The 12,486-nt window shown below is 38.8% G+C and overlaps 3 protein-coding genes across 7 annotated transcripts; all 3 read left to right on the top strand.

Annotated features, from left to right (window-relative positions):
• The first annotated feature begins 179 nt into the window (after positions 1–179).
• On the top strand, positions 180–3,443 carry LOC103481775 (gastrula zinc finger protein XlCGF26.1-like). 3 transcript variants are annotated; one of them, XM_008437522.1, is made up of 3 exons: positions 180–256; positions 794–933; positions 1,741–3,443. In XM_008437522.1, exons 2-3 carry the CDS (start codon positions 816–818, stop codon positions 3,255–3,257), a joined length of 1,635 nt encoding a protein of 544 aa, XP_008435744.1. In that variant the 5' UTR covers positions 180–256; positions 794–815; the 3' UTR covers positions 3,258–3,443. The 3 variants fall into 3 exon arrangements, with proteins under 3 accessions (XP_008435744.1, XP_008435742.1, XP_008435743.1); XM_008437521.1 differs by having other exon boundaries at positions 224–256; positions 782–933; XM_008437520.2 differs by having other exon boundaries at positions 201–933.
• Positions 3,444–4,130: 687 nt separating this feature from the next.
• LOC103481774 (gastrula zinc finger protein XlCGF57.1-like) lies at positions 4,131–8,315 on the top strand. Its single transcript, XM_008437519.2, has 3 exons — positions 4,131–4,557; positions 4,623–4,852; positions 5,577–8,315. The coding sequence occupies exons 2-3, from the start codon at positions 4,750–4,752 to the stop codon at positions 7,073–7,075; spliced, it is 1,602 nt and encodes a 533-aa protein (XP_008435741.1). The 5' UTR covers positions 4,131–4,557; positions 4,623–4,749; the 3' UTR covers positions 7,076–8,315.
• Positions 8,316–9,245: 930 nt separating this feature from the next.
• On the top strand, positions 9,246–12,408 carry LOC103481783 (gastrula zinc finger protein XlCGF52.1-like). 3 transcript variants are annotated; one of them, XM_017310745.1, is made up of 4 exons: positions 9,247–9,430; positions 9,880–9,972; positions 10,057–10,214; positions 11,153–12,408. In XM_017310745.1, the coding sequence occupies exons 3-4, from the start codon at positions 10,106–10,108 to the stop codon at positions 12,283–12,285; spliced, it is 1,242 nt and encodes a 413-aa protein (XP_017166234.1). In that variant the 5' UTR covers positions 9,247–9,430; positions 9,880–9,972; positions 10,057–10,105; the 3' UTR covers positions 12,286–12,408. The 3 variants fall into 3 exon arrangements, with proteins under 3 accessions (XP_008435758.1, XP_017166234.1, XP_008435756.1); XM_008437536.2 differs by having other exon boundaries at positions 9,246–9,972; positions 10,068–10,214; XM_008437534.2 differs by having other exon boundaries at positions 9,247–9,972.
• Positions 12,409–12,486: the final 78 nt, after the last annotated feature.

The following is a 12,486-nucleotide window of genomic DNA, read 5'->3' on the forward strand; positions in this document are numbered from 1 at the left end:
GCCAAGATACTGCGCAGAACCCTCAAGCTCCCAGGCCTCTGGTAGAGGACCCGAGCTCAGAGGATGAAACAGACCACCCGCGTATATATATAATGGTTATATATAATGGTTGATGTGATAAATGTAAGTTTTTAGTAATTGTGTATTCTGTAAGTGTTCTTTCCCTGAAAGGCTAATACTGAAATTAGAACATTACTCATCATTCACTGGTCAATGAGGAGGAAGGAAGCAGATGTCACAACGTTAGCTTGACAGGGTAAGGCGACAGAAAAACGTCTTAATGTCTATCTGTTATTAATGTCAGGCTCTCCACCTGAGATTCTCCACTAGGATATCGCCTCTGAGTGTGTTTATTTAATCATTGTTATTATTTATAACCGACATTTCCAACAGAACGTAATTAGCCTTCATTAGCTCAGTGAATGGTCTGTTAGCCACCATGGAGCTAAAGCAGCTAATAGCAGAAACCGAATCTGTGTTTCCGACGTTGACGCTTAAAAATGCACATGGTTTAATGCTGCAGTACGAGTCCACGTTTGGAGTTTGTGAAAAAGCAAAAACACACAGTCACAGGTGTCTGTGGACACCTCTGACCTTGTCCAGATGAGACAGTTACAGAGTGTGCTCAAAACTACTGACCCAGGAATCAGACTCTGCTCTGCAGCGTCAGTTCAGCTCTGTTGCATTTTACATTTTTTAATTTAATTTAATGATGTTTTATGCCTGATTTGATTCATACTGAAACCTTGACCTAGTAGAACAATTAAAGGTTACAAAACAGGATTGTGAAAAGGAGAATTCCAGGTGGAGTGAGGATGACTGAGATGATGAAGGTTGAAGCAGATGAACCTGGAGGGTCCAGCTTGGAGGGCCCTGTACCTGCAGCATCCACATCAGAACCGGAGGAGGAAACACAAGACAACAAAGATCTGAGTAAGTGACACAAAAAACATTCATTATTAGTTCCAAACACACTTTTTGTAAGTGCTACCTGTTCTATGGCGGATCCGGGCTTTCACATCAGATATGGTTAAATACTTATTTTTACTGAGGTTAAGGACTACTACCATCAATCAATATTATACATTTTCCAAAGCAGAAAGTTTCTCTAAATCAGTGTTTTAAGTGTTTTTGTGATTATGCTCTGCTGCCTTCTTTGAAAAAAAAAAGTCATTTAAAAAAAAAAAGAAAATGTATACTGTTTTTGTAAACAACAAAACTGTTCTTGGTAAAAAAAAAAAGGCTTTATTAGGGCTCCCCCTTACAAGTTGAGGTCTCACTTTAACTTTCAGATCTCTTTACACATGTAAAGTTGAAGCAATGAGCATGCATAGCTTAAGCTTTTATTTTCTTGTTGAAATGACTCCATTATATACATTTAACACATTAAAAAATACGATTCTGACATTTTTCTGTGCCGTCAGCTTTTTCAAATGGTTGTATATACCACTATCTGCAAACATATGGTGTCATATTTACAGGCATCTGTTCCATGCAATGTCAGGTAGGGGCGTTTGATGACATCCAGTGGTCAGTTCTGCATAGTGTGATCTCCAATAACGCCTGCCAATATCTGGGGGCAGCTGTAAGCTGCATTAACTGGTGCCCATTAAACACCAGTACCAACAGTAGCAGCTATACATTTTGAATGATTGTTTGGATTTGAATAAAGTGCTGACTCTTTTGTATCTACATACTTTTTGTTGCTTGCAAGTAATTAACATCCAATATGTCTTTCAGTGTTGGTGAAGAAAAAAGAGGTTCCCCATGACCAGGCACTCATAAAGGAGGAAGAGGACGAACTGTGGATCAGTCATGAGGAAGAGCAGCTTTCCGTGAAGGATGAAGATGAAGAGAAACTTCAGTTAGCAGAGCTTCACTGCAACCAAACTGAGGACAGTAGAGACACTGGAGGTTCAATCAGCAGCTCAGCTGAACAAATGGAAACAGAACCTGAAGAAGACTTTGAAGAAGCAGAACCAGACAGAAACACGTATCCATTATGTTCTTATCAACACAGTAAGATGACATTTCACAAAAAGGGCAAACGAATTAAACTGTGTTCCAGACTTGCTGCTGAGATTAGCGTAAAAGAAGCAACGTTTAGTTGCAATTCTTGTTGTGAAAGATTCAATCAGAAGACTTTTGACTCCGCAATGAGAGAGCTTGGCTCCGATCGTTGTCGTAAAAGATGCGAAGAAACAACTTCTCTTCAGACTCGCATGACACTTCACCCAGGAGAAAGACCATTTGCCTGTGATAGTTGCGGAAGGCTTCATGCAAATAAATTATTTAACGAGAACCTGAATGTCCACTCTGAAGAAAAACCGTTTTCCTGTGATGTTTGTGAAACTAGATTTAAAAGAAAGCATCATTTAAAAAGCCACATGTGGATCCACACTGCAGACAGACCCTTTGTCTGTAGTGTTTGCAGTAAAGGATTTTCTCAACAGATGCGATTAAAGAGTCACATGCGTGTTCACACCGGAGAGAAGCCTTTCATTTGCAGCATTTGCAGTAAAGGATTCGCTTTACAGGAGAATCTAAAAAGACACATGCGTGTTCATCAAGAAGGGAAGAAGTTCATTTGTAGAGTTTGTGGTAGAGGCTTTTCACTACAGCAGACTCTAAAGAGACACATGAACGTTCACACAGAAGAGACGCCGCTCATTTGTAGTTATTGTAGTAAAGGTTTTCATCAACATTGGTTACTGAAGAAACACCTGCTTGTTCATACAGAAGAGAAACAGTTTACTTGTAATACTTGCAATAAAGGGTTTTCATTCCCGGAGAATTTAAAGAAACATCTACGTGTTCACGCGGGACAGAAACGGTTCGTTTGTAGTGTTTGCAGCAAAAGATTTTCAATCAAATATAATCTAGACAGACATATGCTGGTCCACACAAGAGAGAAACTGTTTATTTGCAGTGTTTGTAGTAAAGGATTTTCAGAACATCATCATCTTAAAAGGCACATGAAAGTTCACAGTGGACCGTTTAGCTGTAGTGACTGTAATAAATGTTTTACAAATGAAATCCAGCTACAGCGACATGTGAAACTCCACACGGTGGAGCGGCCATTTGGCTGCGAAGTCTGTGAAAGCAGATTTATCCAAAAGTGTCATCTTGAAAAACACATGAAAGTCCATACTGGAGAGAAACGGTATATTTGTAGTGTTTGCAATAAAGCATTTTCACTGACAGATCGACTAAAGAGACACATGCGTGTTCACACGAGAGGAACTATTTGTAGTTGAACGTTTTGTCAATACTCTTCAGAGATTATAGTCATTCTACTCTGCTTTTATGTTCAAACCTCTGTTTTCATTTCTGATGTTTCACCAACTGTCTCCACACTGCAGTAACTGTGGATTTCACCCTGATGTCTTTACATTATCATCTAATTTCCACAGTAAATTAAAGACTTGCATGTACTAAGAACGCTTCTGCAGTAGTGTTGAATTTTCTTGTGTGATATGAATATAAGTAATGCATTTTGTCTGGTAAAGTAGCATGCATAAACCCTCAATACACTTGCATGAGATTAGATTTTTGTGAATTTGTGTTGTAACTACAAAGTAAGCTGAATTACTGATTTTTTTATTTATAATTTACAATAGAATAGTCAAACTAATGTCTAGCAGCCAAAATGAAAACTCTTTTCCAATTTGAGAGCCAAATCTGCTCAACATTTAATTAGAAAAGAAAGTAATATATTATTTTGTTCTTATGGTTTCCTATCAACGAGTTTCACTTTTTATTTTAAATAAAAATCATCTTCTCAAACCATCTAAACAACAGTTTATCTAAAAAATGTAAGCATTTAGTAACTAACATTCCATTATAAAATTATAGGAGAAAACACAGTTCTTGTGAACTGAAAACTGGAACGATATAAATGACCTGCTTTTAATATCCGTTAAATGAGTTTTGTTGCGACCCCGCCTCTCGCCCAGAACGTTAGCTGGAGATAGGCACCAGCACCCCTCCCGACCCCACTAAGGGACAAGGATGTAAAGAAAATGGATAGATGGAGGATGGAGTTTTGTTGCGTTTAAACTTTATTATTTTGAAAAGCTAATGGTGAGTAACGGACGTGCTACTTCCTGTCGGAGCTTTCCGTCTTGTTCATTGGTCATTCTGGAAGTAACAACCGGATGTAGCAATATTAGCTTAACAGGCTAAGAACCGAGAGATAAACGTCTTGAAGTTTGTGTAAAACAAGGGTTTAATAATAAATTTATTACCCGTCTTCGGGAATATATTACTTCTGGATATCTGTTTTGGATGGTTGTGATTATTTCTAGACGAAATTTGCGCCACAGAATGTAATTGGCCTTTATTAGCAACATGATCAGACTTTCATCTGAAGAACAGAATCAGTGTTTTCGAGGTTGATGCATGTTAATAGTTTACAGTTCAGTTATTTAAGACAAGTCTACACGCTGAATTTGTGAGACTGTGCGGGGAGGACCACGTCGTCTGTGGACACCACCCCTAACGTTGTTGTCCAGCTGAAGACCGAGAGACTGGGGACACCCAGATCTATTGATCAAGGTATCAGACTCTGCACTGGAGGATCGCTTCAGCTCTGCGACAGGCTGATTTATGTTTGACTCCAGTTTCAGGCAGCAGGAATATAGAAGACACGGCTTATATGACCGAAACCTTGATCTACTCTAGAACATGTGAAGGTTAAAGACAAGGATTGTGAAAAGGAGAATCCCAGGTGGAGCGAGGATTTTTGAGATGATGAAGGTTGAAGCAGATGAACCTGGGTTCAGTTTAGAGACCCCCACACCTGCAGCATCCACATCAGACCTGGAGGAAACACAGGACGGCAAAAATCTCAGTAAGTGACACATTGGTTTGTGTAGAGTTAGGCACCGTGGAGGGAGGTCATTGTAGCAACTGCTTCTGCCTATTAGTCTGTTTCTATAATTATTCAGTTTATTAATTAAATTAGTCTCTGACTAATCCTACATTAAGCTTGCTCTGCTTTTCTTCAAGGATTGTGGAATAATTTCTAATTAAGCCTCATGAATGTTTGCCACACATTGGATTTGATTCTTCTCTTTATTTTTTTCAATTAGTAGCAATCATTTTTCCTGAATATTTGTTTGTGTTGTCTCTGACCTAGAAATGAATGCTTATATGACTCTGTACTTTTTCAGTTGCCTGCTTTCCTTCAATTTCTATACGTCCAGGCATGGATACAACACTTGGATAATGCCAGCTTCATTTCCACAGCAGCCCATTCTCCATTCTGTACTGTAATTGGGTCAACAGTGTTGTGCTACATTCACTTTTCGGCCGGTCCAGATCATTAGTAAAAGGGCGGATGTTTACAAACATATTCTTTGTTCTAAAGTCCAGATATTTTAGTTTTACTACAGAACATGAAGGTAGATTGAAACAGTTTCTAGTGTCATCTCTTCTGGTTTTTATTGGTGTAATAAGGTCAAAAAAGCTGCTTTTATATGGCACTGTTATCATTCAGTGATTAATAATTATTCATTATGGATATGTAGAGCTCTGGAGCTTTTGCCTCAATTTTTATACGCCAATTTTTGCAGACTACCACAAGTTGGTGATTAAAGAAGAGGTCCTCCCAGACTGGAGCTCCAGTTTAGACCAGCAGGACCCAGAACACCCCCACATAAAGGAGGAAGATGAGGAACTGAGGATCAGTCATAAGGAAGAGCAGCCTACTGTGAAGAGTGAAGATGAAAAGAAACCTCGATTATCGAAGCCTAATGAAATCAAAACTGAAGACAACAGAGAGACCGAAGCTTCAACCAGCGGCTCAACTGAACAGATAGAAATAGAACTAGATGGAGAGGACAGCATAGAACCAGAACCACACAGAAACCTGGATCCAGCCTGTTCTCAAAAGAACAAGACAACGATTCTCAATAGAGGTAAAAGATCTAAACTGCATTCAAAATTCACAGGACAGGTTGGAGTTCACGCTGGAGAGAAGCCATTTGGGTGCAATGTCTGTGGTGAAAGATTCAAAAAGAAGTCCCATGTTAAAGTGCACATTATGACACACACAGGAAGTGAAGAACATGGCTGTGATCTTTGTGGGAAAGTATTTAAAAAAAAGAGCTACCTTCAGATACATATGAGGCTTCACACTGGTGAGAGACCATTTGCCTGTGATGATTGTGGTAGGACATTTCATAGAAAGACCATTCTTAAGAACCACCTGGCAGTCCATTCAGGAGAAAAACCATTTTCCTGTGATGTCTGTGGTACAAGATTTAAAAGAGAGAAATCTCTCAAAAACCACGTGTGGTTGATTCACACTGCAAAGAAGCCATTTTCTTGTGCTGTTTGCAGTAAAAGATTTTCCCAAGAAGAACATCTGAAGACTCACATGGGTGTTCACACAGGAGAGAAACAGTTTGTGTGTGGGTTTTGTAGTAGGGGATTTTCACTGAAATCAAATCTAAAGACGCACATGCGCGTTCACACCGGAGAGAAACCTTTCACCTGCAATATTTGTAGTAAGGAGTTTTCAAGACAAGATCATCTAAAGAGTCACATTCGTGTTCATACGGGAGAAAAACAATTTATTTGTGGGGTTTGTAGCAAAGAATTTGCACTAAAACAGAATCTAAAGACACACATGCGTGTTCACTCAGGTGAGAAACCATTCACTTGCAGCATTTGTAGTAAAGGATTTTCTCAACAAAATCGTCTCAAAAGTCACATGAGTGTTCACACGGGGGAAAAACCGTTTGTCTGTAGCGTTTGTAATAAAGAATTTTCGCAGCAGCGCAATCTAAAAATTCACATGCATATACATACAGGCGAGCAGCCATTTCTTTGCAGCATCTGTGGTAAAGGATTTTCACTGCAAAGGAATCTTAAGATTCACATTCGCGTTCACACTGGGGAGAAACCGTTTGTTTGTAGTTTTTGTAGTAAAGGCTTTTCACGACAAGATTATTTAAAAAGCCACATGCGTGTTCATACGGGAGAGAAACCGTTTGTTTGTGGTGTTTGTAATAAAGGATTTACGCAACAACAAAATCTGAAAAGACACATGGAGGCTCACACCGCATGATTCAGGTGTAGTGAATGTTTGGGTGGGGGAAATAAAGATAAATCTACCTGTGCAACTCCTTCCAGGGGAGCAATAGTTTTATTGTAATATGTGTAAATTCAGATGAAATCAACAAACATATCTTGAATTTCACATGATATGTAGTTTCTACTACAGTGCATTTCACAAACTGGAAATCTAAAAAGATCAATGGTCTATCTATCTATCTATCTATCTATCTATCTATCTATCTATCTATCTATCTATCTATCTATCTATCTATCTATCTATCTATCTATCTGGAGACATTTCAATTAAAGTGAAACAGGAACCTTTGGTTTCGATAAGTGGTGAATTTAACTACAAGAGCCTTCCAATCAATCAAACGTTTAACCACAAATAAGATAGCGCCTTTGGTTCTGATCTTTGTAAATAACACTTTAAGCAAAGTGCCCATGCCTTTTTAAGGACTCAGAGCTTTTATTATGTCCAGCACCTTTTAACAATCGTTTCCCAGTCCATGAACCACACTGAACAGCAGGTGTGAAATATTCTCCAGCTTTAACAAACCTGGGGCTAAATTAAAAATGACCATAAAGTCATCAGTCAACTTCTTCAAAGGTTTGCCATAAATATTGGGGATGAGGGGAGGACACTGATTGATGTTATTTTTATTTGAGCAGTTTTTAAAGTTTATTCAATCCTATGTGTAAATATTAACAGGATTCTTTTTTATTTATTTTTTCTACCTGCTCCTGGAATCACCAAGCTCCTCACAACAAAATCTCAAGGTGGCAGCAACTGGCCAACTGTCAGTAATTACAGCTCCTCACTGATGTACATATGAACTTCTGTTTTCAGATACTGGGTGTAGTTTAGATGCACATGTAAATGTAATGGCGCTAGAATCAGGTGAGCTCTGAAATAAATAGTTTCACTTTGTCCTGAACATCATGTCTTTCTGACTCCTGCAAAGTAGTCAGAAAGACTACTTTCTGACTACTGATGCAGAAGATACATCAGTATCTTCTGCCAAGATACTGATGTTAGCATCTTGGCAGAACTTGATCACTACAGCCGTCCTTCCCATTTTCCTCTTTATAGAAGAAACACGTTATCCTGTTGCCTAATTCAAAATTATGTGCTTTCCTGAAAAGGTTTGTTTAAAAAAAATAACTGTTATGCCTGTGTATAAATAATATTCAAAATGTGTGTACATTCAGCATTGTCTTCTTTTTATAATAAATGTAATTTAATTTCATGTTTATTCAGTAAGTACCCTGAGGTTAGTCTTTTTAATTAGCGCCATGAAAACAAAGTGAAATTATATTCCTATTTGTGCGCTTTGTTCTGAAAGGTTGAAAGAGGAAGCGGATGTAGAAGTAGCTGTGGTTACATTAGACATTAGAGACCTCTCAGATTCTCCATTTAACGATTATTTTGTTATTTCTGTCGGTAGTTTGCTGCACAGAATGTCATTAGTTTTTATAAACAACATGAATGGACTTTTAGCTAAAATAGCAGAGACTGAATTAATGTTTTCGATATTGAAGTTTTTAAAAGTTCAGGCTGTAGTGCTTTAAGGGACTACCTTGAGTTTATGACACTGTGGGAAAGCTACCTCTCGATGTTCCTTAAGAAATGCGTTGTTTTAGATCAATTCATTTTTATCACAGTACACTTTAATATGTATTTTTCAGATTTATTTATAATAAAATAATGGAGACTCAGTTCCATGTAATACACACACACACACACACACACACACACACACACACACACACACACACACACACACAAATAAGTATTAATTATTTAGGATTGCCTTGTGGCATAATTAAAAAGAATGAAGTAAAATTCGCCTGTTGTGTGAACGTAGCCTTTTACAAGCTTTACATACAGAATATGTTTATTTCGGGTAGCGTTACCATACAGAGTTAATGAATGCCACCAAAAGTATAAAAGCAACCTATAATCAGGAATTTCCTGAATAGTATTACTTTCTGTGTCAAGTGTTATGCCATGAAAACGCAGAAGGTTCATGTGAATAGAAGAATATCATTTTGTTAATTAATTCTCATCCCTTTGAACACCTCAGTAAGGGCTTTTTATTGAACCTGGGAAGAGGTTGTTTTTCTTTTCTTCTGAATCTATTGTTATCCTTTTGTTTTGAAAATCTCCAGCCCAAGCAGCGTGGGCATAACCACTGCGCATGTGCGCCCCGTGGAGAGACTCCTGCGGTCTGCAGGTAGACTGACGCGTTTGAACGAATCGTTTTGTCCTTTTAAGATCATCAGATTTGTTCCGCTCAGATTACGGGCCCTATGTGCTGCTTCCAGATGAGTAAGTTTGGGTCAGAGATCCAGCAGGATGCAGGTAACGTCTCCCAGCATTCACCGTACACGTCAGATGTGGGGCAGTCTAGAATGGTTCTAGCTACGCTTTGTGGCTGTCCATATGCGTTCGGCGATTTTAGATGTATTGTCCTGAGTATGCTCTCATGTGTATCACACTCACTGGATGGGCGTATTTATTTTTTCATTACAGAAAAACGAGGCGGTCTTGCTGTGCATCATATCACTGCATAGGTAGCTCAGCCTAGCTGGGTTCCAATACAAAAAGTTTAGGTTAAACATGTTATATCTCAGTGTGCGTACTATATAATCATTTTGAGGATTTTGCTTCTACATTATGTGATTTATTTGAAGCCGACGTTTTCTGTACAGAACGCAGTTAGCCTTCATTAGCAGAGTGAATGGGCTGTTAGCCGCCGTGGAGCTAAAGAAGCTAACAGAAGTGAGTTAATCGGTTGATGTTCATCATAGAACAGAGAGACTGGAGACATTTCAGAGTGAAGCCAGAACTACTGACTTGAGGCATCATCAGACTCTGCTCTGCGTCGCTTCAGCCGTGCCAAGGTTCACCTTTTCTGCTGACATCCTTTGTTAGATCAGGTGCTGCATCATTTTTGATGATTCATGGCTGAAACCTTGACCTGCTAGGACATGTGAAGGTTGTAAACAAGGATCGTGACGTCTAAGACGAGTGAGGATGTCTGAAATGATGAAGGTGGAAGCAGATGAACCTGGAAGCTTGGAGCCCCTCACACCTGCAGCATCCCCATCAGAACTGGAGCAGAAACAAGACCACAAAGATCTCAGTGAGTGACACAGTTGTTGCCGAGTTGGAGGAAATTGGCAAGTTTTAGAATCACTGCAGGGCTTTGAAGAGTTTTACACACACAAACATACAAAAAAGTCAACAATAATATATAAATATATATTTTTTTTATTTTGGGAGAACCTATTATTTACTCTTTCATTAATACCCTCCTGCCTTTAAAAGACTGCGACTGTCCCTTTGACCTGCATGTTGAACTCATAAAAGGCACACCTGTGTGTAAATAGGAGGCAGTTGAGTGTAAGGAGACGTCAAATCAAGTGAAAAATACTTTTTCTTCAGAGAAGGCCCTTTATTATTTGTAGTTTGTGTCCTCTCAATGCCGTTTACTGCTCCTATACCGTAATTAAGTCAGTAATTAAGATTAATCGGAAACAGCAGAACTGTATCCCAGTTTTGAATGATTGAAAAAGACAGTCAAGATCAAGTCTGATATCATTGTATCTGATATGTTTACACAAAGTCACCTGATTTATATTTTTGTATTTCCTCGTGGTTATGAGGATAACATAAATTTTGATGAAATAACAATAAGTTTGCTGATATCTGAATATTCCCCAGAAAATGGCAGACAGACCATTAAGCCATGCCTGTTTTGCTAATGGACGAGGGAAGGGTTCTAAATATTGTTTATTGGCACTGTCTCCTTTTTGTCTTCTTTGAGGTAGTGTAGACATATCTCTGATAGTGAGCAATGGGCCATAATCTCTCCTAGTTAACCAAAATGGCCAGTATCAGCTCTTAGTGACGCCTTCAAAATATGATACATACGCCAACTGTTGAATATCATCTGAACAATTTGTATGTTTTTTTTTCATGTAAAAATAGATTATGGCTATCATCAATTTATGTAAAGGAATAATGTTTTAAAAATGGTTAACAAGCATTTAATATACATTCATGTTTTGATGTTTCCAGTCCATCAGATGTTTGTGATTAAAGTGGTTCCCCATGACTGGAGCCTCAGTTTGAACCAGCAGGATCCAGATGACGCTCGCATAAAGGAGGAGGAAGAGCAACCGTGGATCGGTCACGAGGAAGAGCAGCTTACTGTCAAGATTGAAGATGAAGAGAAACCCGAACTTTATGAGATCAAAGCAGATGACGTAAGAGAGACGGAATCTCCAACCAGCAGCTCAGATGAAAAGACGGAAACGGAACCTCATGAAGAGGACAGTGGAGGATTAGAACTGGAGAGGAGCCAAGATCCAGCATGCTCTTCTCCGCAAACTAAGACAACTTCTCACAAAAGAGTTAGGACATCTAAGTCGGCTGTAAATGGCGTTCAAACCGAAGAGAAGCCATTTTGCTGCCACGTTTGTGGAAAAACTTTCAAGCGCAACGCTCATGTTAAATTACACATGATGACTCACACTGCAGAGAGAGAACATACCTGTGATCTTTGCGGTAAGGGATTTAAAGAAAAGAGTTTCGTTCAGACACACATGAGAATACACACTGGAGAGAAACCATTTTCCTGCAATGTTTGTGGTAAAGGCTTTCATGCTAAAACATATCTGAAAACTCACATGAAGGTCCACTCAGCAGAAAAACCTTTTTCGTGTGATATTTGTGGTACAAGATTTAAAAGAAAGGAAAATATAAAAAAGCACATGAGGATCCACACTGCAGAGAGACCGTTTGTTTGTAGGGTTTGCAATAAAGACTTTTCACTGCAAAACACATTGAACAGACACATGCGTGTTCACACGGGGGAGAAGCAGTTTGTTTGTAATGTTTGCAGTAAAGGATTTTCATTGAAGCATAACCTGAAAAGCCACATGGAAGTCCACACGGCGCCATTTAGCTGCAGTGATTGCAGTAAACGTTTCGTGAAAGAAATCCAGTTAGAGCGACATGTGAGAGTCCACTCAGAGGAGAGGCCGTATGGTTGCAACTTCTGTAAAAGTAGATTTTATCAAAAGTGTCAACTTGAAAATCACATGCGGGTGCATTCAGGGGAGAAGCCGTTTGTGTGCACGGTTTGCAGTAAAGGATTTTCACAGCTTGGAGATATGAAGAGGCACATGGGTCTTCATAAAGACTCTTAACTAAACATCATAGTTGTCAGCTAATCTGTCAGTATTTTTCTGAATAATTTATGACTACCTGATCTCCACGTTATCACATTTAATTAAAATAATTGAAAAAATAAATAAAACGTTGAAACATTACATTTGGTCCTGAGTGCAACTCTTTCTGCTTTAAATTTCATTATTTTACAACTCGACATCATCTCCAATTGGGCTGTA

Source organism: Poecilia reticulata, linkage group LG19 (assembly GCF_000633615.1).
Source record: "Poecilia reticulata strain Guanapo linkage group LG19, Guppy_female_1.0+MT, whole genome shotgun sequence".
Taxonomy (NCBI): Eukaryota; Metazoa; Chordata; class Actinopteri; order Cyprinodontiformes; family Poeciliidae; genus Poecilia; species Poecilia reticulata.